Below are 26989 nucleotides of genomic sequence, written 5' to 3'. Positions count from 1 at the left end.
ATTCTTACATAAACACTTACATAAACAGCAACACATTTGATTGACTTGTAAAGTACAGTGACTGTTTTTGTGAGTGCCAGGAAATCCTGCATTCTAATTTTCTGGTCCAAACATTTAATTCCACACACTAGTTAAGATACGCTGGTACATTAATTTTCCCTGCTGGTATCCTCTTTATGACAACCATCTGTTCAAGTTTTACCCTACTTTCTCTAGTGCAATCCAGTGGAAATTAAAAACCAACAAGGATAATTTCTGAAGGGACGTATGAATACATTCTATTCTGTCTAAAATAAATTGCATGTTTTTCTAAAAAAAATAAAATCCACACATGTGCTTCCTCATTTATATACTTAAAAAACTGTTTTGAAATGTACTAACAAAAAAGATATGACTGCATCTGGGAAGCACACAACAGACTATAATATTTTGTTTCCAGGGATATGTCATACTTTGTCATACTCACTGAATAATCTGCTTTGCATTGTGGAAGTAAATGTAGTTAACACAGCTCTCCAAAATATGGGTATTTAAAAAATAACTTATGTAAAAAAAATGTTTTAATTGTTATTACTAGCACATGACAGTCGAGAAAATCTCATTGGTTAAAAACTCTGCCAAATGTTTTCCCAGCCTTTAGGGAATGTACCATTTTCTGGAAAATCTTGGATATTTTGGCGGGAATTAGGTTATATAATTGCTTTGTGACTGCCCAAATGAATGCCCAATATAGGCTTGGGTATTTTAAAACTGATACCACCACCTAACAAGGGTAGAGGAAAACAACAGGAGTCTGTGGAGAAATAGAATTAATTTGTTTCTACAGAATTTATCAACGTTGCATTTTTTGAGTTACTGCAATGGACAGTTTCACACTCAGGTTCAGAATATCCATACTCCCATCTTTAGAATACCTGCAGTTTAACAGAGCTTAAGAACAACTGTTATTAGAACAGAATTATGTGTAGAGCTACCTATATGCAAGTACAGCATACAGTGATACCTAATCCCCAACCTATGTTAACTCCAAGACTGCAAACAAAAGGCTACCCATCATTACAACATGGGAGAATGTAAAATGGTAAAATGGTACTGGCTCTTGAAACATACGGGCCTATTCACTAAGCTGCCGGGGGCAGCCGAGTGAACAACCGACCCCAAGTAAAGTGAGCCGAACACTGTTCGGCTATTCACTTCAGGCTTGTACGGCTGATTTCAGCCGTATATCGTTCGGCTGAAATCACCGCAATAGGCTCGGCTGTCGCATGGCTCCCCTCAGAGGGACCGAGCAGAACAGAAAAATAGTTAAAAAAGTTAAAAAAAAAGTAAATAGAAAGCAATTGTGCGGAGCTAGCTGTGACAGCTGGCTCCGCCCAATAGAAAAAAATTAAAAAAAAATCTCCCGGGTTGTCAGAAGCAGGCTGTCGGCCGGCCAATGGCCGGCTGCTTGGCCAGCTTTGGCTTTCAGTGTGGCTCAGCCGAGCCGATGCATATGCGTTCGGCTCGACTGAGCCGCTCGGCCACATTCGGGAGCTGTACGGGCTATAGTGAATAGCCCGTACAGCACCCCTTCGGTTCTATTGAACCGAAGGGGTCCTGGGGCCGAAGCGAGCCAAAGGAGCGGTCGAAGCTACGGCTAGATCCTTCGGCAGCTTAGTGAATAGACCCCATAATGTTGTATGAGGCGACTGTTTATCTCAACAATTATAGCTGGCCATACACAGAGCAAATTCCTTGAGAAAAGAAATTCATTTGGTTCATGAAGAAAATAAACTCGCTCTTTGGGTGACACTGTCTGTAGACTCCTGCCTGAGATCCTTCAATCTGAACATCAAGGTAGCTGGGCAGAAAGCTATTGGCTAAACAGTGACTGCAGCCAACTTACCTGCAGTCACTGTTTGGGTATTCTGACAGCGGCACACAGCCGTTAGCATGGATGGAGGAACCAAAAGCTTTTTCTCATTCCTGTGGAGCTGAATGAGAAAAAACGAAAGATGTATATCTACCTTAACTTTTGTAGATGTTTGACATAAAAATATATTTTCTCATTTACTGTCTTTTTTCTGGATAAAAAAATAAAAATAAAAATTAACAGTTACCAAACCTAGAGTTAGGTGACTAAACATGTGTAGATATGACCACTCCAACCTGACCTTTATCACATAAAGCCATATAAACTTATGGGTACATGTAAAAAACTAACCATTCAACAGTCTGCACAGTTAGGGGGGAAACAGAAGCCAATATATTGCTGCAAACACAGTCATCATTTCTCATCTTGACCAGCAGATGCAGCCTGCATTGCCAACATGCAAAGAGATTGTCAGCACAATAGGTCTAAATTGACTGATGCATATACAGTATAGGCAGTCAGGAGGCTCTCTACCTGAAAAAAGGGTTATTGCTATGACTAAATCCAAAGCAGTTGAGATATGATATAAATGATTTAATTAGTTTTAGTTAGATTTTAATTCATTGCTAGTATCCCAAGCTATATGTTTTATTAGTTGTACTCTGCATACTATTCAATATTAATTCTGTAATTAATCTATACTATAGACAGCATATGCTTAGGTACTACTTACATTTTGCATTGATGCAGTTATCTTCTGGGTGAGCTTACAAAAAAAAATTCTTTGCATGCACTGATTTTCTCCAAAGGTTCTATTCACACATGTATGTTTTCATGCAGCAAAACATTTTGCTACATGGAATGCATTGAAAGAAGAAATTGCATTATTTTTTTACGTAACTGGTTCACATCTATGTGATGCAGTTTAGTGTGAAAGGGAAAGTAATACTATATGGGCCCGATCACACTTAAAATGTGCATTACTCTGTGTGCTGCGTGAAGGCTAACACTTATGAGACCTGTAGTGTGGAAGACTATGCATAACCTGAATTTTTAGTGATTCCAGCATTCATTCTGTCTATTCATTTAGTGGTTTTATGTATCAGCAGATTTACAACGTGTTGTAAAAATATTTGAAGAAAAACAAAAAATGGATTTCTCCATTTTTGGTGGAATATTACATCCAAAACTGAATCTTCAACTCTGGATTACGTTCTTTTTTAATGTTATATATCATAATTGGTAAACTATTTTTAAAGAACTCCAGTCTATTGAAAAAGTAATATACTGATTTACTATCCTTTAGGGAACATCTAAAAATGTGAACCTCTTGCTGCTGGCCGTGTGAATGTAGGAGCGCTTTATTCTGTGAGGCCACATATACAGTATTATTATGCAGGATTTATATAGCGCCAACATTTTGCTCAGCACTTTACAAAATGGGGGAGACAGTACAGTTACAATACAATACCAGTACAATAGGGTTAGGAGGGCCCTGCTCGTGTGAGCTTACAATCTAGTAGTATGTGTCTGTTTTGCACTCAACTGCATGCCCCCAGCACTGTGATCCCTGTGACAGCCAATCACAGTGATCACATGATTGTGAAGTCCATGTAGCGTCTCAGGCGTTACGAAGTTGTAAATGACTAGTGTTAGCCAGCCGTAAGGGGCTAAATGTACCTAAGCAGTAACCTGAAACATGTAGCATTTGCCCTACATTCTTCATGAAAAGTATTAGTACACTTCCTGTGCCTATGAACTCCAGTGTGTTGAGCCTCATAGCTGTATATCACCAGTGCAATATCATCTGAGGCATGGCTGCTGCTAACTAGTGATGAGCCCAACACCCCCATGTTCGGTTCTAATTCGTACTTTCGAACATGGAAAAAAGTTCTAATTCGAACTTAGAACTCGATGTAAGTCTATGGGACCAGAACTCTGAAAATCAAATGTCCCCAGTTTGAAGCCTTATATGCAATTTATTGGCCATAAAAAGGGTATAGGGAGTCGGGTACTGCCCTGGGGTACATGTATCAATGAAAAAAACACTTTTAAAAAATACAATTTTTAAAGGAGCAGTGCTTTTAACATTGCTTAAATTGAAACAATAAAGATGAAAAATTCCTTTAAATATCGTGCCTGGGGGTCCCCTTAAACTGCCTGTAAAGTGGCACATCTGTACAATGTATAGAACCTCCTACAGAAAAAAATGACATTTAAATTGCCGGTAATTGGTTTCCCTAATCTTGTAAACAACTGCTTGGGTAGGCAGCCTGTATGAAGAGGCCATATTTTAGGAAACTCGGAACAAGATAAGAGATTTTTTGGATAAATTCTGGTGTCTCTTTTGCAGAAGTTGAATGAAAGTTACAACAGGTGCTTTAAAATTGGGCCTTGGCAGTGCTTCTACACCGTAACCCTTCAGTTATTCTTGACAAGTGCGGGATTGGACCCTCATCTAACAATTCAAAGGATATATACCTGTCACACACGTGCCTCCTTTTTGGCCTTTCAGGCATGATGGGGCTTATTATAAAATTTTATTAGAGAATGTGGGATGGAAAATTGGTGCTTGGGTGCAATACTTTATCGAATGTGGTGCTTGGTGCACTATACTGTTGTATAATGGCTTATTATTAAAAAAAAACAGGAACCCCTGCGACACAGAAGGGGGAATATCAATGAGGCACCAAAAGAACCTGCTGCTGAAAAAAAAGTAAAAATAATAAAAGAAAATTAAAAAAGAAAAAAAAATGGGAACAACTGTGACGCAGGAGAAACACCAGTGACGCCACTGACACACAGAAAAAAAGACAGCGAATATACAGCATACAAAATACAGTACATAGTATTATATATAGTATTAAATGCTGTATAAAGCACTGACACTTCACTACACTGACACCAGTTAGCTTTCACTTCACTACACTGCACTGCATTACACTGACAGCTACACTACACTGACAGCTACACTACACTGACAGAAACATTCTATTTTTAACTCAAGCAACACACTACATAGGGATGACGTGTAAGCAGCCTTATATAGTGGGACTTAGCAGTGAGCCATGATTGGGCAAAGTCATCATTACTTTGCCCAATCAGGGCTCATACAAAGCGCAAAAAACGTGCATATTCAATCCGCCTAGGTGTGAACCCAGCCTTAGTGCCAGTTTACAGTTTAGGTAACTGGCGTTTTTAACGAACTCTGATCTGGTACAGAAAGATGTCAGTTTTCAGAGTGGGTCATGTAAACTGTCATGAATGTTTCCAACAGGTACATGAATCTGGGGCAAGCACCTTGTTCTAAAAAATGTTGTATACACTCTTTATGAATTCCAGGGTTTGTGTTTTTGGTTTATAGCAGTTCTTTCACAAAGCATCTCTAGGTCATTTGTACCAGGCTTTGTGTGAATTTCAAAATGCCCCACTCGAGAGTGTAACCAAAGATCAGCCCACATACAGGGCCAAACTGTGTCATTAGTCAAGAGCCATCCCAAAAAAAAAAGGTACCATTACAGTTTATATAACTGTAATCCTGGTAGTAGATATGCTGGTAAAAACTAATAGCCAGCTATACAGATGATATGTTGTTACATTCAGCGACAAATAACATTAATGTTTAGTCCAAAGATCTAATTAAATGTTTATATTTAATTGGTATTGAAAGATTCAATATGGAGGTATTCAAAATAATCTGAATTCAAATAATTATTTGTGTTAAGTGTTAAAAAGTAAAATAATCTGGCAATAAGTAATACATCCGGTGGTGACCATGACATGTATAATCCTCAGTATTAGAACATGCTACCCTTTCAATGACAATCATTTATTTTAATACAGTAGAGCTGTTCTCAGTATAACAAAACCTTCCCTGTACATCTAATTTTGGACTTTAAAGCATAGGGAGATAAAAGTAAATGGTGAAGTTCATGAGGGTACGTTAGGTTTTAAGCTTAGGGCTCTTATTCCAAAGCTTGTGTGGGCGACTGCTAGACTGTTTCCTGTTTCAAATCACAGAAACTGATTACAATGCGTTTTCACTGTACATGACAATAAGAATGAGGCAGAGTGAGAAATAGAACACGCAGCAGGCCTGTTTAGTCAATTGTTATACTGCCCACAGTGCTAAAATAGATATGCATGTGCAGATGTTATGTTGTTATATGTTATCCCAGTTAGGTATAGTTTAAACACCTGTGCATAGGCAACTTTTTTTTTTATGCAACATTCCTATGTGTGGCTTTATCTACATATAACAATGACTGATCTGGGAGAAGAATAAGTATCATATTTTAAGATCTCATTTCGCACACATTGTGGATATGATTCAATTACTTTGAATGCTGTGGGATGCTGCTATGACTGTCTCATGTGTCTTCAGCCAGTCCTAAGTTACCAACTGAGCTGAAAGTTCTCATTATTATTAAAATTATTGCTTTCTATCATGTTAGCAAAGAACTGCAGTAAAGGTTACATCCGTAATGTTTTCCCTGAAGACAATGGGGTTGATTTACTAACCTTATAAACGCACCACGAACAAGTATTCACCTCTGTAGGGTGTTCCCTCCCAGCATGATCTATTGGTGGAATCAAGACACCTTTGTAGTGTGTACACTCAGCAGGTGTGTTGTGCAAAGCCCTGCATGAATTGCAAGGTGATGTTGTGTAAATTGGCTCTACATTGTGTTGCTTGCGTTGATGAATGCAGGAATGTAAATGCATGAGCTAACCATTTTTGTCTAAACTGTGAAGCAGCATTATATATGCATCATGTGCATGATTTTTCCATATATGGCATTAGTGGAAATATGCTTTTAGAGACTTTTTGGTTGATAAATACGTATTGCTGTGTAAAAATCACACGCACCTAGTGCGTGCGTGTGTTTAGGTTAGTAAATCCCCCCTAATGTGTCATATACAGTAGACTTTATTTCAGTTATCACAATCTAAGACATGCAGATACGATAATAAAAAAAGGAGTTTTGCACCCACCATATTTTTCTGGAGTACATTTAGGGACATAGGAATTCACAGTTATGCTGCCCCTACTGGAGAAATTGACTTTAAAAACTGTCTGTTCTGTATAACCAGACTTAAGACGTAAGTGGGTGGCTTGGTGTTTTTCCAAAATCCAGATTCTCTAATTGAGATTGAGACATGAACTGAAAAAAGGATTGATCGACACCACGAGAAAAGGGACCATGTGAAATAAAATATGTCAACAATCCCAGAAACCCCTAACAAGTAAAGGACAACGGTCCTCAATGTGTTAGACTAAAGGGGCCTAGGCATAGCACAACGTGCACAAACTCCTAAGAGATCTGCAATGGGTATGTCAGGAAAAAAAGGCAACAGGGTGGACATAAGATTTTGTGCCGTGGGTAGGGTCAGAAAGAGCTAGGGGATACTGAAGCGTCAGGTCCATACAAGGTAAAGTTGCAGTAGGAACTGATCCTTGTTGATCTTGCAGGCTACGGGATCTCTTAGGAAGGGGAAAGGGTAGAAAAGAGTCAAGCACAGCAAGGGGAGTAACCAAATATGATTGAAAAGAAAACTCCTCTGAAGAGTGGACAAGCATGGTACAGTGCAGTTTCCTGAATCATCCTTGCACAGGGCATGTGCCGATTAATGTGCATCATCCCAAGTCTAGTATTTTGTCCATCCTAATGGACTGCGAGGGCTAATGGGATAGCATTAAAAAGATTGGCAGAATCAAAAAGACGACTGCCGTTAAAGGTTTTTCAAGGCTACAAGCAAATCATCTTGTTCATATGAACAGACATTACACCCATGTGAGACATAAGCTTAGATGCTTATAAGACCATCACAGCTGAAGCATAGGACCCCAGACATTTGTTTTAAAAGTTACAGGACACAAGGGTTTGTCCTTGAAATGGATGGGTCTACTTTAAGCGATGTGATCCTTAATGAAATAGTTTCACAAATCTAAGTCACTGGCAACAGAGGGCGGAGAGTCACTCCAGATAACTCAATCAGGGACCTGAGCAGGAAGTCCAACTGTATGAATTTTTAACAGGAGTACACAATCACAAATTACAACATTCCATATAGATTGCATTAGCAGTACATAAGAACAATGTATAAAGATATGGGTAAGAGCATACAGTCAGTTATTATGCTAACTGCAGCTGTATATCTGTTCCCCATGAAGAGAGCAGTAGCCAGGGAAAGGGAAGAAGAAAGAGAAGAAAAGGAAATAAAAACAGGAAAGAGTAGAAAGAAGAGAAGGTGTGATACACCCAGAGGAAGCCAAATCCCACCGATTAGACTCGTAGAAGATCATGACGTAAACCCTGGGAGCACAAATAGTGAACAGACTTGAAGGAACTTTCTGTAGGAGATATTTAAGATAGCTGTCAATTTGCATTAATAAAGGTACAAGTAATCCTCTCTTTAATCCTCATAAAGTTGAGAGAGGGTTGTTTCCAGAACCTCCCAATAGTTTGTCACATGGCCAAAAATATGTAGGTTCCTAGTTTTGCTTTGGCCTTATGTATGAATTTTTTGTTCAACAGGGCTTCCCACAAATCTCATGGAAGATCACAGTGTAGGAGCATTCTAATGAGGTTGTAAACTTTAATCCACAACCTCTGTACCTTAGGGCAGGACCACTAGACATGCAACATTGATCCAGGAAAAGAAGAAAAAGAAGGGGTCACTGGCACTCCAGTATGCTGATCAATATGCTTTTATTAACGCATGCTCAGTATCACATAACACAATGTTTTGAGGCCACGCAAAGGCCCCTAATCAGGCAAAACAGTGATAACATGAGTGCAAACACAATAGACATAAATACACTAGTGAAGAATACATCAACCAATCAAAGCACCCCGACCCCTCATGATGTAACTATGATGTAATTTTCCCAAGAGAAATCAGTTCATGATTCAAGACTCTATATCAAAGACTGGTGGAAGGCCTAATACCAGTAATTCAATACGGCACATGTAAGTACTAGAGTGTTTTATGGGCTTTTTTCTGCAAAATAATTATGCTACGATAATTTTTGTGGCTAGTGGGAGTCCTGTTGAAAATGGGGCCTAGTACAAGTGGGTAAACACTGTGCATGTAGGCACTACAATATATGGGGGCTTTTTTCTGTGAATAAATTACATTCTACATTACATGTTGATTTCTTGATGTTAGAGTTGCTAGAGGGGGTCTTGTTAAAAGTGAGTCTAGTACAAATGAATAAATTCTGTGCACACAGGCACTACAATATTTGGGGGACTTTTTGTGAATAAACTCTAACCCTTTTTGTGAGCATGAAGTGCCTCAGCAATTTCCAATACATATATTTTTCAGAAATGTCTTTACATTTTCGACATTCCATTTCTGACACCATATTAGTCCATGTACATTAGTGAACACACTTACAATGGACACTATTGTCTGACATGTCACGTATTTCCACAGCATCCATCTGTTTTTATATATAAAATGATCAACTGATTTAATGGTACAACAGTTTATGGCAAATAGAAAATATGACATGAAAACAGACATTTGATAGTTTTTTTGTTTTGCCTCAGCTTTTAATCTGCAGTCTCTATAAAGAATAAAAGCTTTTAGTGAGAATCTATTAGTGGCTCACCTAATAGTGGCTTGCCATTACACCTATCGACACCCAGACACAAAATTGATGTCTTCATGTAATGCAAACTGCTGGTTTTCTATGTCACACTAATCTTAAGCATTGCTTTTTAAAAGTGTTCTGTTTATTATAAGATAACCACAAATAAACTAATGAATAGCAAAAGGCAGCATGTATTTACTGTATGTCAGAAATATATTAATAACATCTAGTTCTATTGAAGATTTATCCTTGTATTTTATCATTGTTGCTCAGCTAGCATAAAAGCCACATGCTGTATTGTTATCATATAGCTTAAATGTAAAAATTAATCATGTATGTATGTTTTATTTATGTATGCAGCTTATTCCATCCATATATATCATAAAAAGATATTTCATAACACAAAGGTGTTAGATAGCAGTTAGTTATTGGGAAATATTTCAGAAATCAGAGTAATCATAGTTGCAAGCGTCCCGGATCTTACGGGACAGCCCCAGGATTTGAGAGACTATCCTGCAGTGTTCATGTCCTGCGGGCTGTCCTGGCGGACCCAGATAGCTTGGTGCGTGTAAGTAGTGAATGCAGGGTGGTAGATGCAGGAATGTACTCTGTGTTCCAGTACCAAAAAACTGTGGTACTGTTAGGCAGCGGCCCGATATGGAAAGAGGCAATGGTGTGGAAGCATTTGATCAAGTAAGGAAAATCACTGACCAACAATGAAAGGGTAGGGGTAATAGGGGTAGGGGTAACCAGCAATAAAAATGGGGCTTTTTCAGTGACCAGTGACCTCTCTGCCACTGATCACCAATGCTGGGGTTTATTTTTGCTCCCACTGACACCAACACTTAACATTACAAGTAGCTAGAAAGGTCAGAGATTACTTGTTTTAAAGCTCTTTTACTGTTTTTTTAATATCATTTTAATTTAATATTCATAGTCTTTACACAGTATGACAGTGGATAATGTGGGCCTCTCTACTGGTTCCACGCCCTGCATTAAGGGAAGGGGGAGAGCAGTGTGCCAGGGGATCAACCTCTGAGCATGAACATTGCTTCTCAGTTGTCCTGGGTTTACCAAATCAGGAGGTACATCAAGAACAAATAAGGGTACAATCATGTACTTATCGGTGCCTAGTTTAATATACTGGTGTCGACTTTTATAAAATAGATTGGATGAGGGAACCCCCCCCTCCTATCAGCCTATTGTATTCTGACAGCAGCAGGTGTGCCACTGTCAGAATACCCGAACAATGCCAGCAACTGATCTGGTTACATCTGGCTGCAGTCACTGTTCAGCTGAAATTTTTCGGACTAACTCTTTAAAAAAAAGTCAATTGAAAAATCAACTTTCCCCAACAGGGGGTCCCAACAGGATCATGCACTTTTTGAATGTTGAAGTTCGCAAAGAGGTTGTCTGTACCAATTCAGAAAGTTTTCTGGAAAGGACCAGATATGCCCATCTCCTCAGAGCTCTGCAGGAAGTAAGCAGGCCAGATCTTACCCATTTTATTACATTAAAAACTTTTACAGAAACGTACAAATGTTACTGTAACACTGTAGTTAGGATGCAGCAATTTGCCTGTTGTGCCTATAGCCATGAAACACTGGATTCAGGTTATGCAGGCGACTGAGTATTCCTGGTGGAATACAGAAAAAACAGAAAGTTTGCTATTTAGACAATGCAAGTGAGTGGACCATGATCTAATTAAATTACACCTCTTACTTACCCTACATCTTCAGCATCTTCATCACACTCAGCCCCATATTTGCAGGCTCCACATCTTGGATGTTTCCTATGAATCTCAGTTCCGGATCCTTCATATTCTACAAATAAATAATTGTCATTTCAGTGAAAGTCATGTTCAGAATTACTAAATGAATGCAGCAAACATAAATATTACTCAAACACTTTCATGAATAGTGACAAGAAACAAACAAAAGTGCTGGTCAAAGGCTGTTGAATATCAAGAAATAAGCCAATTACAGAAAGATAGACCCACAAGTATTATTCATTTAAAGTGGACATGAGGCCAAAGCTTTTTTTTTATGGCTTTGGGTGACATGGGCTTACACATGATAAAATGTTACAGAGGTTGTAACCATTACCTATTTCCTCTCACTTCTCTTTGTGCCACTGGGACAAAAAAATGAGGGGGCAATTATCCAACAGGAAGACAGGCAGCAATATGGCATTTTTTTTTTTTACAGAAAAGTGGAGAAGGGTTAGTACCTGTTATTGCTGTATTTGCCTACATTGGAGATATTCCTTCTCAGCTTCTATCTGTGTGATGGGTTTGGGGGGAAGTGAGGTAGAATCTACCCACCAAGGACACAGACATCAATTAAAACATGATAGAGTTTCTAATTCTCTAAAAATGTTCTTCAGACAAGCACAAATTTCCAAACCAGTTGATAGCCTTCTTTCCAGATGAAGTACATGCAAGTATGTCAGATTCTGTCATAGGTATCCCACAGACAACCCCAAATATCTCAACCCTGAAATTGACAATGATCATCTAATGTTTTTGGCCCCCACATGTTTGAGAGAGTCCACTCCTCTGCTCAGTGGCTGGTGCAATAGCCAACCTGCTATTGCAATTTGAAATAGCCAATAGCAGGCTGGCTATTGCTCCGCATTATTTTCATTCAGTTGCAGACTGCAGAATCTAGCAGCAAGATGTAAACAGAGAATTTACTTAGCAACAAAATTTAGTTGTTAACAAAAACATTTTGTGTACACATGTCTATTAAGCAACCTTTATTGAGAGCTCCAGTTGATATATGTTTTTATTTTCTTATGATGAAATAAATAAATTAGAAATAAATAACATTCCAATGAAATGTATGGCTCCCCGATCACATCACCATATTTGAAGGGGCATAGCAACTTTTTTTAGCATGTAAAACCACAAATATGCCAAGTTTATTGCATCGTAAAGTAATGTAAAATGTATTATTACAAATGTAGTAATTTCTTCTATTTTTCAAGCAGGTTCATTATGCAGGCTAATTAGAAAATTTAATTTGGGACGCTTAATTTTTTAACTTTATAACTCATTGTAATTACACATTTCCAAGTCTAAAAACAAAAAATTAGCAAAATACAAAAAGAAAATTAAATTAAACAATGTGTAAATGATTTTATCCTTAAACCCCTGCTTGTCTGCTCTTGTTGTTTGAGAGTTACTATTATTTTCAAGCAACACCTCTCTGCCCTCTTCATCTGCCGGATAGGTTTTACTATTGGCTATTTCAAATTGCCATAGCCGATAACAGACTGGCTATTGCACACGCCCACTGCCCGTTGTTTACATTCACTTGGCAGCTGCAGAATCTAGCCGTCGGCCACAGCAAGATGTAAACAGAGATTTTCATTAGCAACTATATACATTAAGGCCTTGTTCACACCAAATGCAGAGCAGATGCGGTCAGGTTTCTGCACACGCACGCTAGTCTTTTAGATGCGTTTTTGGCTTTTCCATCTGACCATAGAAAATCTGCAGATAATTGTAAGGTGTATGGCCAGCTTTTGTCCTTCATTAGTACATTTGATAATGTCGACATGAACTATATTTTTAAAAGGCAGATTTGTTTTCCACTACGGAGGAGTTTCACTTCAGCAGAAAGTCTACTGCTGGCACACTTTAAAGTGATCTAAAACCTAATGATCACAAGCCATCACCGGAGTTTCTACATAGGGAATCTGATTCATTATTCACTAATTGTGCAGCTCTGCTTATTGCACATGTAAAAAAACAGTACATTCAATTAGTGTGGGAGACTCAAAAGTAATTATCTACCTACTAAATGTATGGTGCTATATTAGCAAAGAAATACCCAGTGGATACCATCATTAAGGATGATGCAGGCCATTAACAGTGTATCTGCAAATATTTACCAGTGGTTTGCAAGTGCCAAAATGCTTATAATATACAGTACATCCATGTTATCGCTTTACTACCAGTAAATATAAGGTTTATAAAATCTAGATTGCCTGAGTTGTAAACGGTTTGATACAGGTACCATTAGTAATTACTAGAGGAATATGGTAACACAATAAAAGTTTGTGCTACTTTTATGCAATAGTTGTACTGAACAGTCATGAGAGATAACTATGGGAAGCCAACAACAGACAAAATGTTTCTCTGAGCTGATACCCATTTGTTCTGCTTTGTGAAGACATAACGCCAGTTTTTAACAGCCTGTGTGATGTTTGTATAATATTCTCTGAATAATAGATGCCTGTGTTGGGGAAAAAAAGGCTTTTCCGATAGGGGAATCATTTGCAAGATCATTACCAAATGTCACATGTATGGTTTTCTTACAGGCACAAGACTCCCACACTATTTGAATAATAAGCATGTTCACTAGTCAGGGTCATAAAATGAGCAGATATATTGCACTGAGTTTGGCATGCTGCAGGAACAACTGTATAGACATAATTGAGCCTGCGCTTTGCAGACATCATTGAGTCTACCTAACACTAACATAATTGGGACATACTGTTTTTTGGTATCCAAGCTAGATTACTGCTAATGGTCCTTGGAAAAGGTCAATTTTTCTAAAGTATGAAATCTGCCCTGCTGTGGGTTAAAAGAAATGATGACATGTTGTGTCATCGATGAGTGGAAGGGAATGGATTGATTAGCCATAACAAACATTTCCATCTGTCAATGCATGCACACATATAAAGGAGGGTGGGGGCAAACACTACTAATAGGTAATGTTGTCTCCAATAAGATTTTATTCTAAGTTTATATATCAACTAAAGGCAAAATATGTACCCAAACAAATAATTGCAGAAACTGTCATACTTCTCGAAGTCACTAAATTATCAAATGAATGTGTTCGAAAAGTGCAATCAAGTGTCACCATAAAAATTACAGCCCTTTCTGCTAGACATATGGAAATCCTGACAGTAATTGCCTGGTGTAAGGCTGAAAAATTTATGAAATTGCACTGGTCAAAACATGAACTGAACTTTTTAAAGAAAAGGGCTCTGGAGTGACAATCTTTGATAAATCTTAAAGTCGCATACAGCTCCTAAAATAAGTAAGGCCCCATTCACACTTGAGGGGAGTATCTTTGGGTGTATTTTTGTCCTTTGTTTTCAGCATTTGTACAGCAGTTTTTGCAAGCATGTCAGGCTGGAACATTTTATTTTTATTTTAAGCCACTGCAAAGTTAGTTACTAGGCAAGAAATGCTTAATAAATGCACATTACGCTCATTGGGGCCAAAATGCTTAACTTTGCTCCAAAAGAAGGTCATATACTTTTTCGAGCTACGCCCGTTTTGCTTAAGCAACATAACATTCAGGTGTGAACAGGGGTCATTAACACAATGGGATTCCTCTTGTTGAATGTTGTAGAGCTTAGACAGTTGAGCTACAAAACACTCATGTGTGAATGGGGACTAAGCCCCCGTTCACACCAGGGCGGTTGGGTCGCGCAGGTTTTTCCGCGTTGAATCGCCAACAGTAAAAAAACACATTTATTCCTATGGGGCCCGTTCACGCAAACACGCGCAATCACACATTTCAATCTGCCTGCTGCCCAAACTGCTCCCTGAGGTACTTTTTCAGCGCTGATCAGCACGTTTTCAATATAGATTTCAATGGAAATGCGCTGATCAGCACATTTTAGTGCATTTTTAATTGCATTTCAGCACTGAAACGCCATTTAAAAACGGCCTTTCAAAAATCGCGCAGAAACCGCGCTGAACCACTGCCACCCTAGTGTGAATGGGTCCTAATACAGTTGCAGCAACAACATAGTGGACTGTCTTCTCCACTGTACCATTCAAACCATGCCTCAACCCATATAGATAGCAACTGATGAAAACAGTTGCTGTAGTTATTGAAAAATTATTTATAGTCTGTTCAGCGTTTTTAGAAAATATCTTGATGCAAACATTCTTATCAATGTTTGTTACTCCTTTTTAAAAACCTTGATTTCCACCATTTTATGCAAGTTTTTGTTCAGCAGACATTATAGGACTGTGTGCAAACCTATAGCTTGCATGGTATCAGAAATATCACTACGACATGATAACACAATTATAAAATATCCGGGTGAAAAGTCACCAGCTAAGGTTTCCATAGATCATGAAATTATATTGGGGGTGGGGTTCTAGGTTAGATTGAATATATCAGGAATATTATATAAAAAAACTCAGAAAGTGGTTATCATCCTAAAAATGCCAGCAAATGTTCTAGTTCAGGTTTTAAAATGAAAGGAAACATCTGGCTGACTAAAACTCCATATTTGATTTAAACAATATTTAAAATACCCCAAAAGTATGCCACTCAGAAAACTTGGCTTCCTATATTTCAAATAAGTAAGTATTTGTTCAAACCAGTCCTTTAAATGTAGAGCCAAAGGAAATCTCACCGCTCAAATTCCTTAGCCACCATCAGGACTCCCCAGGTCCTGGTCTAATAGGTGCGTCTCCATGTTGGAATGCAGCAGTATACGAACAGACCGCACTATCCAGAGAATTCCAATACTGCAGACTTTATTGAAATTCACAGCAAATCCAGTATAATACATTTAAGTGAGATACTGGTCTGTATTTGTTACCTCTATGAATAAGCCTTCGGGTGAAACATGTGAGAGGTTGTAGCTGATTGGTTGCAGTGCTGGCATTTGTTGCTTTGTACACTTTTATTCACTGATATACAGGATTTGCTGTGAATTTCAATAAAGTCTGCAGTATTGGAATTCTCTGGATAGTGCGGTCTGTTCGTATACTGCTGCAGTCCTTTAAATGGTTGCTATGTGCAGCCCTCCACAATTTTTTTTCTTTAGTCAATAAATACAATTAAAATTACACTTGTTCCCGCATGAAAACAAAAATGAGAGTTGCCTGGCAACAAAGGCAGTAAATCACAGTATGCAATAACCAGTATAACTTTGTTGACAAGGAGATGACAAGCACTGTCAGTAATTTAAGATCATAAGTCAGTGGATATTATTGGTCAATACCACACTGCTGTGGATTTGTGCCAATGATCAATACTTTTTTATTTCTATTAGGATTTATGTATTTGGCCACGATCATTTATCTAATCATGCGCGTTTACATGCAATGTTTACTTTCTGCCTCAGCAGTTGTTACTGGCCAAGACGATGAAGCAGCAAATTGAGTTCTGACAAAATCCTCTTAAGCAATGTCCAGAGGAAATCAAACACTTCCTAAACAATCATCGCAGTCAGTATTTCATCCTCTGAGCTATGTAATAACAAATTCACTGAGGGCCAATTTTACCTAACTCCTTAATAAGTAAAGGTTAAATCCAATGCAAACGATATAATCCAATTATTGTAGAATATTTGAACATATTTATAATAGAATCCAGCTGGAATTCTACCGTAGCAGACCTTATACTTTATTATGTTAAATGTCTTATCTTTAATGTTATCAGTCTCTTTCCACAGCAATTTGAGAGGACAGCCATTCAGTTGTAACTGTGACCTAACAGAGCAAAATGGCAATTTTACATTCTGCTGTGTATACAGGCATTTGAATTCCTACCAGTCTGCTTTTTGTTTCTTCTGGGGTTTTTTCTCTGAGGATCACAGTTTGGGGAGTATAGTGTTTTGTTTAATTTTACACATTTAAAAAAAATATTTATTTCATTTTACCATGTGCAGCCACTGGTTAACTAGAGAGTTTGCTATCTGCATGTTTTCTGCAGATCTTTACTGCAATGTGATAGAAAGTGTAGTCTGATCCCATGCTGTTCAGCTTTATCTGAATGAGGTACCTTGTAGAGAGAGAGTCTGCAAATAAGCAGCTACTGCTGGGGTGTCACTCTCTCCTCTACAGTATATGTCAGCTCCATTCTATCTGTGCCTTATCCTGCACATCTGTACATTAACCCTTTCATATACATCCCCCACTGTATGTGACCTGTACATTAACACCTTCACCTCTGCCTCTCTCTTTGTATGTCCTTAACTTTTAATGTATCTAGTGCACTATTCCCAACTCCATGTTTTAACCCCCTCGATACTGGCATGTTTAACTTCAAACATTCTGCATTAATTGATGGTTAACATGGTACAAGATGTTACTGCTGCATTTTCTTTAATTTTGGACAGAGTGATAAGGATATAGAACCCCAATCAGGTTTTTATTGCCGTCTATGTCCCTAAGTGGGACATTCACGGGGACAGAAAGTCAATGCAAAAATGCAAAAGTTTGAGTTGTCACCTGAACAGGAATAAATGGAAAATGTTCCAATGAGGACACTAGTCAGTTGGCACCTGTTTAAGGCCTTGCTCAAACAGACTTCAGAGAGGTGTGTACTGCAAGTTTTTCAAAGCATTTTAAGAGCCGTAAGGAAGCATTGTATAAACACCATTCAGCTCCAGTTTAGGAATGTGAAACATAGATCCTAATAGATGTGCTGTCTGTCACTTTAAAGAAGCTGCTAGCTGGTTTGTTGTTTGCATGCAAGTTTGTTGAGAGCATGCAAGCAGCTTATTTATTGTGACAGTCAGCACTCCTATTGAGATCTGTGTTTAACATTCCCAAACTGGATCTAAAGAGTTCTTTAAATGCTTCAACAAAGCTGCTCAAAGCTTGCAGAAATCTTCATAAATGCTTTGCAAAAGCTGGCGGCACACACTGATCTGAGCAAGCTGAAGCCTCTGTGAACAAGGCCTAAGGCCCCATTCACACTGAGCGATTCGCAAATCGCACGTTTGTCGCGCGATTTGCATTTTGCGCGATATTGCGCAAATGCTTGCATTGAGCAAGCTAGAATCGCGGCAAAATCCGCTCCAAAAAGGGTCCTGCTGTAGCGACGCACGACCCGTGACAGCGACGGACAGAGCCCCATTGCCATGCATTGGAGAGCGATATCGCACGGTAAATAGCCGCGATATCACGGGAATTACCGCGCAATAAATCGCTCAGTGTGAATGGGGCCTTAGGGGTATTTCCCTCACTACTCACCCCTTATTTCCTGTTGTGTCTACAGGACAGAAATTGAAAGGAAATCTCCCCAATGGCAGGTACAGTATATGGCGTAATGGTTTTAACCATTCCTTATTATATTTAGCATGAAACAAGTTTTGGTTTCAGATGTACTTTAAGTTCCAAGAGTTGGCAATACATTTCCATACTCTGTGTACTAGAAGCTGCCCTATTAAAAGAAAAAAAAAAAGGATGGTTTTGAGAGAATAACTGATGTTTAAATCCCTGGAGCTGACAATCAATTCCAAAATATTGCACCAAAATCTGAACCTATTTAAGAAATAATATTTATTTTTACAAAGATGTTGCTCTTTAGAGCTCAAGAGCAGAGTACTTTCAAAATCAATGTAAAGTGTTTTGTTTTTTTTACTTGAGAATCTTCAAACAATAAATTATGTGAATATTCACTTCCGGAATCTAATCATGTGCAGATGACATAACTAAACAGGAATTTGCTTCACATGATGATTGAGTAATTGAATTGTCACACAAATTATTGTGTGAGGATTCTCAACTCCTTAAAAGGAGAACTATGGGGTCAGTGTTTTTCCCCATAGTTCTCCTTAGGGTAACGGGAAGACACAAACTAGCATCCTCCCGTTACCCTAAGCTCAGTATACCGCGAGCTACAGCTCGCAGTATACTGAGACGCCGCAGCCGGAGCGGATCCCGACGTAGATGACGGGATCCGCCCAGCTGCGTGAGTGACAGCTGGCTCTGCCTATCTAGAGGCAGAGCCAGCTGTACCCTCCCCCATCCGTTCTGCCAGTCAGCGCTGGCAGATCGGAGAGGGGAATCCAGCCCCTCCCCCTGTCACGGCAGAGAGCCGTGACAGGATCGAGAGGCAAGCGAACCCGGTATGTGTTCGCTCACCTCCCGATCTACTGAGCCGACCTGTGACAGTCTCATTGTCACAGGTCGGCTAGAACTATGAGGTGAGTGAAAAGCACTCACCTCATAGTTCTCCTTTATGTAAATCAGCCTCATATTTTGCAGTTTGGAGCCCAGAAGCTGACAATGTATTTCAAACTTAGTGTACTTAGGCTGCACTTTATTTGGGATAAAATTATTTAAAAAAAATACTTTCTTGCTGTAGTAACAGGAGCTAACAATATACTGTATATCTGACTGAAAACAATAAAAACTTATGTTGAGAAAAAATGAAGGTCTTTTTGTTGGCGAAAACCCTTAGTCGGCAGCATAGTGGCTTAGCAGTTAGGACACTATCCGCAAGGAGTTTGCATGTTCTCCCTGTTCATGCATGGGTTTCCTTCCACACTCCAAAGACATGCTGGAAGGTTAATTGGCTGGAAGGTTAATAAACCATGGAGCCTCAGTGCTGCAAGGTAGAAGGGCTAATCACTATGCTGACTGATATGCATTATGTAAAGCAATGTACATATTGTCTGTGCCATATAAATACAGGTGGCCCTCGGTTTACAACGGTTCAATTTGCACTGATTCCAAATAGCACCCTTTTCTGAGAGTGTTGTAAAATTAAACCAAATATATAATGTATGTCAATGGGATGTGAGGGAGTTAGGTTCCAGGCCTCTCTCAATACAAGGAATGGTTCTAAATAGAAACGGGTGTAAACTGAAACCCAGTAAATAATGTAAGTAAGTGGAAAGTGAGGAAGTTAGGTTCCAAGCCTCTCTTATGGACATAAACTGACATAAGTAACACACTACAGGTACATTTTATTTAAAGCTGCTTGTGTGAGCTCATGCAGCAGCTTTAAATATATAATGTACCTGTATTTTATTACTTCTGTCAATTTTCAGAAAGGTCTGGAACATAGCTCCCTCACTTCCCATTGACTTACATTATATACTGGGTTTCTATTTACATCGGTTTCTATTTACAACCATTCCCTCAGGAACCTAACCCCAGCATAAATTGAGGGCTACCTGTGCCAGTAATAAATAAATAGTAACTCATTATGCAGATCTGCTCTTTCGTGGGGAGTGTTTCACCAATGTAGCACCTGCTGGAGCAAATGTTTATTACTTGCTCATCTCTAGACATTAGTGCCTGCTTTTTTGTTTTCTCGTTTTTATTGTCAGTATCTGACACAGTCAAGACCTGTAGTTTGTTCAGGTGCCTCTTACAGGATTGTTAAACTTAGACCACTTTGATGAAAATTTACAATAAAGACTAAGCTACAGAGATACATTTTGATTGTGCGCTCACACAAGAAAATAGCACATGTTTTCATTAGCATAGATATGTATCAGGTCTGACTCCTTAGTCTGTATTGCCCAGCTATGAAATTCTGCAATTTAGAGCAGCTACAGGCAATTTGTGCAAGTAAGGGTTCATTCTATTCTAAATGAAATGCAGTAGTGTGCAGTAAAGCATTTGTGTATTGGTATACGCTTTAACATGCACTGCATGTTTTTAAATTGCATTACACATTGATGTGCTGTGCTTTTCAATATGCATTGTAAGCAAGTTTTTATTTTTCCTGTAGAATGCTCTAAAAAACAATGTTATGTCTGCGGGGGTGTGCTGGAACTAGTCCAGTACATTATTTTAGCACTCCCACTGACTGAATGCAGAAAAATATAGCTAGCCAGATGTTACTTTCATGCACTGCAAGGCACTCTTATCTAGCAGTAAATGAGCTTCAAAACAACTCTATTGCTTTCTTAAAATTGCTGAAATAAGCTCACCCTGTAAAAAAATAAAGAAAAAACTAGGGATGCACCGAGATATCGGCCGCCAAAACATATCAGCCGAAAATAGCACTTTTGGCATAATGCCGGCATTTTCCTGCCGATACAGCGGCGCATCCCAGCTTTCTTTCCTCCATGCTGGGCGCTGCTCTGTGTCCCAGCAGGGAGGAGAGAAACTGTGATAGCCGGCCGAGCGCTGCGGGAGTAGAGCGCTGTGAGTGGCCGGCGTCTCCTCCCACATCGCTCAGCCTACACAGTCCGGCAGAGCGGTGTGTGGGAGGAGACAGGCCGTGACAGCTGTCAGAGAGGAGAGCAAGGTACAAACACGATCGCTGAGTGTTTGTAGATAATTAAGGATATGGTATGTGTACTATATCTTCAATTATGAATGAATGGGAGTGATCTACATCACCTCCTGTTCATTCATATTAGTAGTTATAGTAAACATACAATGTTCTCATGTTATGAATGAACAGGAACACTCACAGAGGAGTTCATTGATAACAGGGAACACAGAAAAAGAGATTGAGGACTTTGTGTCCTCAATCTCTTTTTCTATTTTAAAAGGGAAATATCAGGGGTCTGTTTAGACTCCTAATATTTCCCCGAAGCCCCTAAAAAGTAAAGTAAAAAAGAAAAATATTTAATACAATATAAAAAATTAAAAAGTTTTAAAAAAATGAAATAAAAATGAAATATTTGAAAAAGTTGAAAAAATTAAAATAAAAAACATTTTCGGTATCGGTTTCGCCCTACAACTTTTTTATTTCGGTTTTAAAATTTCCATTTTGGTGCACCTCTAGAAAAAAAACCTATCTCTCCTCTTACCTTTGCCTGTGAATGCTTCACCGCCTCACGATTAGACATGAGAGACTGAGAGGAAGAACCAAAAAAAGCACTGCAGGGAACACCACAAATCGACACTGCAAAAGTGTCAGTTTCAGAAGGCACTCCAGGGGATGACTTCTTTAGGAGAACGACAGAATCAAGCTTCTATGACCTCTCTAGCCACAGGCACTGCTGAGCAATTAATTTTTTAGATTCATAATAAAGGCTCTAGTTGGATTTTAGTCAGATCTTAGAAGTTTTCCCATTTCACTCTAACCTTCCAACATTTCAAACAGAAAATATGTGCACATGCCCTGTTCACCCCCTACCTCCACAATAAATAGTGGAGCAATGGGTATAAATTAAGAGGCAAAACTACATGGTAAAATAGAACTTGAGCCTAATTGTTGGTTTCACTGTTATACTTTCTAAACACAATTTATACCCTAGGTACTGTGCTTACAGACACAATCATTGACAAAATCATTAAAAAAAAATAATATCTCTTCATTTACGTATACTTTTATAGACACAGACATATATACTGTAGACATAGAGCTGAGACTTAGTGGGGGACTGCATAGCAACCAGAAACCAATGAGGCTAGGTTCACACCTAGTGGGACTGCATAGCAACCAGGAACCAATGAGGCTAGGTTCAAACCTAGGCGATTGAGCCTATGAGCTGTTTTCGCGTGGTTGTCGGGGTTTTTTTGCGCAATTTTGCGGTTTTCAATGCATATCGATGTCTATGGGACCACAACCGCGTGACAACCGCCCGAAAATAGCTCCTGCACCTCTTTGCGCAACATTTCGGCCGCGCAACACAACACAAAGGTGTGAAGAGGCCCCATTGACTTCAATTGGAGTATGTGTTTTGCGTGATATTGCTCGGCTATCCACGCAATAAATCACCTAGGTGTGAACCTAGCCTTAAATAAAGGAACACTTTGATCAGAAGAGTGTAATATATAGCACAGCTTACAGAGTACAGCAGGTTGCTAATATCCTATATCTAAAAGGCAGATGTAGGATATTAAGGTATGTGCAGGCGGATGAAATTAGAGGGCAACAAGGTAAAATGTGAGGGAAGGTAAAATAGAGCTAGTGGCAAGGAGGGCAGTTGGTTTGGGTGTGCAAATTAAAATAATGGAGCTGCAGGCAGCAGAAGAGATCAAGCAGTATGAAAATGTGAGAAGATGGCTTCAGAGGGAGAGTGCTGAAGCTGGAGGCAGTGGAGGAGATAGGGTGGCAAGTGGTAATTAAGATGGAGCAACTTATGGAGGGACACAAGTGCTGGGAAGTGCAGTGGGGAGAACAGAGGAAGAAAAAATGGGCCAGCTAATGGAATAAAAGGAAAAAACCTTTGGCTTTTGGGAGCGCTGTGTAGGTAGAAACTGGTTACAGTCAGGTTGAAAAAAGACAGACACACGTCCATCAATTTAAATCTTTAGAGACAAAAATAGAAAAATCTGCAGTGACCTTAAAGTGAATAATTTGGCACCAAGCTCACTAAATGGACCATTTATGTATTTATATATGGTGATCATATCACTCCTTGATCGCCTCTTCTGCAGAGAAAACAAATTCAGTTCAGCTAATCTTTCCTCATAGCTGAGTTCCTTTTGTCTCTTATGAGTTTGCACTTCTCTGCACTCTCTTCAGTTCCACAACATCTTTTTTGTGAGCTGGAGCACAAAACTGAACTGCATATTCCACATAAGGGTCTTACTAATGCTTTGGTGTCGAGGAAGCGAGCAGGGGAGCTGGCAGATGGGACAGGGCTGGGTGGGAAGAGAATGAGTGACTGGTAAGGTCCTGTTGGGAGTCAACAGTGTCGGTCTAAGTGGTTAATCCCAGTACATGCCCTGTGAAGTCAGAGGGATGTTTAAAAAATGAGACTGTAATTGCTTCACAGTCCCTGCAGACACAAATGTCAGTAAGGACTTGTTTTTAAAGGTCATTTACTGTTCACTAAGAATATGTAAATGCGGAATGTTCACTTGAACAAATGTGAATTACTCTTTTCTGTTTCTTCTCTAGACCTGTGCAAGGTTAATGTAATATCATTTAAATCATAACAATTGTCCAAAAATTTCAAGCAGTTCCAAACTTGAGTTCTTTTTGTATGAGTTTATAGATCTCTCCAGAGTGAAATACTGAACCTAAAGAATTCTGCTAGATTCCTATTCAAGTGGATGCTTTCATTCATACTTTTTTGATAGATGAATACAAATGAAAGCACTACTTTTTTGTGCAATTCTGTCAACCTCTGGGTAGTAATTAGAAAGTGAGATGTGGTTTTCTCTGAGGTGGACTGTTGGCCCATATAAAATGAATTGCCCATGAGAGGATAGACGGCTGATCCACTCATAGTGTGTGATTTATTGTGGCCTTTAAAACATGAGGATAAAACACTCATGGTGTATATTAACTTTGACACTGTGCTAAATTCACTGGTCATGGGATACTTCAAGAAGCATTTTTCAAACATAAAGGCATCTGCTTTTTATAAGGCTCCACTCTATGCAACTCATTCTCACGATATGATTAGAAATATTAAATGTCACGTTTTTCACCAGCAGGGCACAAATGACAATAAGAAACTGTTAGTAATGAATATAGTGTGTGGAGTCATTCAGGTTGTGCTGAAGTGACAATGTGTTCATGCTTTACAGTGTAAGTGAGACTATTTGTATAATTCTGACATTTAATGAAAAATTGGAGATCTGCGGAACTCTCCTTCCAGCAAAAATTATTGTTGTAAAACATTCAAAATGTGCTCTTTTTTTTCATTTGCAGTGGGTGTCTACAATTCAAACTTCACTTTATCAATCCAAAGAACCTGCTTATGACACTAAGGAAAAACTGTGTGCCAGAGAGAGGTACTGGGCTGTCCTGGCTAAGGATGGGGATACAGGCACCCTGTGACTTCTGTGTATCCTTGGTGTTATTTTGGTGATCCAATACCTATCCAAAAACATAACTGAAAGCTAGATCAACCCTACTGTGACCTTCCTGTTTTGTCATTGGAGGTTTCAGGTCCCTGCTGAGAGGCAGAATTTTAACATGAGCTACCAATTTTTATCCCATAAAAAAATATCTCTACATAAACATCATTATTGCTGTCTGATGTGAACAGGAGCATGGTTAAACTGGGACTATAAAATGTAAGTCGCCAGGATCGCTTCTGTTGTAAAGCCGACAGTCGGCTCTACAAGTTTAAACAGACTCCCGGCGGCAAAAGTCGCCGGGAGTCTGTTTAAACAGCCCCGATGCTGGCGACGTACACTGTATATTACTATACATGCTCCCGTTGATAAGACTAACCCCACTGTCTTCTCTAGAGCAAAGAAATGGCAAGCTGGGACAATTACACTGATAAAAACAATTGGGAAGAAGCAAAGGGTATCATCATCTGACAGATTTTTATGGCTATGTCCTTACTGACAGCAATTAATAAGTGACCTAGTTCTAACCTATACAAAATTTAAATTAACAAAATTGTCTGCAGTAGGCTTTTAAACAGATATTTTCTATACATTATCATGCAGGACAAAACCAGAAGGCCCTTGCAGTAATTATTTTATCTTAAAGCCAATTAGAAAGAAACTACTCTCACAAGTTAGAATTTTTAAAGGGAGTGTAAATTAGTTCTGCATGTGTTATTTTCTTTATTTGTTATGACTAGGATTAATACAACGTTGTTTTCAGTTAGCTAAACATGAAATGTAACATAGTCATATTTTTATTTTTCTGTTTTTAAAAACTGTTTGCTACTTTCACAAAGGAACACTGCTCTTTACAGCAGCGACTTCTCCCAATGAAACTTTTTTGGATAGATCAGTCCAAAGTTTTAATTAGACAAACAGGGCCTCAAAGCAGGTGTCTGTTATGCTGTCACCTTAGCTAACCAATAGTACTCTAGAAATCTTTCATCATGTATTAGATGATTATTTGCAAAACAAAGATTTTACATTTTTATTTTATTTATTTATTACATAAATTACATAACTGTATTATATTGTGCTCCCCACCATACTAATCTTCCAGCAAAAGCCTGGTACTCCCAGGTATGGGGTACACATAACACCTGCCTCACCTCCCACCATTTAGCAATTGGTGCCTGAATGGCCAGTCACCAGGTCCAAGCACTGTAATAGAGGGGCAAATTCCAATCCTACAGCAGCAGATCGGTTATGTTAAGGTACCTACTACAAACTTAAAGAAACCTGTACTGAGACAAATATAGAGCCCACTACTGCTGACCTCATGCTACTTGCATTGCAATCTCTGGCCTCAATGCTTTTAGTCATTGACCTACAACATGCATGCAACTAATGAAGTCATAACTGATAATAACTGAAAGGAAATGCACAAGATAAGGCATACATTACTATGAAGATACAGGGCATATTTGTGTTGTGGTTTCCTAATTTATCTCACAGAGTATTTACCCCCTTTAAGGCATATGTTCTCAGCCCTGTTTGAAGTGTGCATCTTTGCTGTGGGTAGATTGTGCTTCTTTTTTTTTTTTTGCTAGCTGGACTCTCCATAGGATTGAATAAAGATTTTTGGGCATATGTACATACATATAAAGATGCACACAGGTGAAGATCTCACAGGAGTGAGTAGGTAAGTATAAGACTAGGGGGGCTTCCGGGGGGAAGGGTTTTTTTAAAACCATAACAGTACCAAAAGTTGAGTTACCTGCTAAAGCCAGGCAAAATGAATTCTCAAAAGGAGTTTAACTGTAGCCAATAACTCTCTTCACTGCAGGCTTCCTTTAAATAAACCCTTGGAGTATAGGTTTACATTCATCTATGATATTGATATTTGCATGCATTATATTAACACTGCATTTCAACAACTCTTAGAGAATTATTCTAGTGTTTATAGTTATTAATGTCAATATGATAGCTGCAAAACTCTTATGTTAAGTACTGCTGAATTTCTTAGCTGCATTTTTTAAAATTCATACAATATTATCCATAATTACATCTCACAAATTATTTTACACACACACACACACTATATATATATATA

General features: G+C 38.7%; 1 protein-coding gene across 1 annotated transcript in view; it reads right to left on the bottom strand.

Moving 5' to 3' along the window:
- The window catches only part of TMEFF1 (transmembrane protein with EGF like and two follistatin like domains 1), a 60422-nt gene that overhangs the window by 32595 nt on the left and 838 nt on the right, over nucleotides 1–26989 (bottom strand). The window contains exon 2 of the mRNA XM_018558792.1: nucleotides 11182–11278. Within this exon, the coding sequence (XP_018414294.1) occupies nucleotides 11182–11278 (97 nt within the window). The remainder of the gene's footprint in view (nucleotides 1–11181; nucleotides 11279–26989) is intronic.

Source organism: Nanorana parkeri, unplaced genomic scaffold, assembly GCF_000935625.1.
Source record: "Nanorana parkeri isolate BGI_ZX_2015 unplaced genomic scaffold, ASM93562v1 scaffold359, whole genome shotgun sequence".
NCBI lineage: Eukaryota > Metazoa > Chordata > Amphibia > Anura > Dicroglossidae > Nanorana > Nanorana parkeri.
Note: the sequence above shows the minus strand (reverse complement) of the source record. Positions and strands in the feature narration are given on the sequence as shown.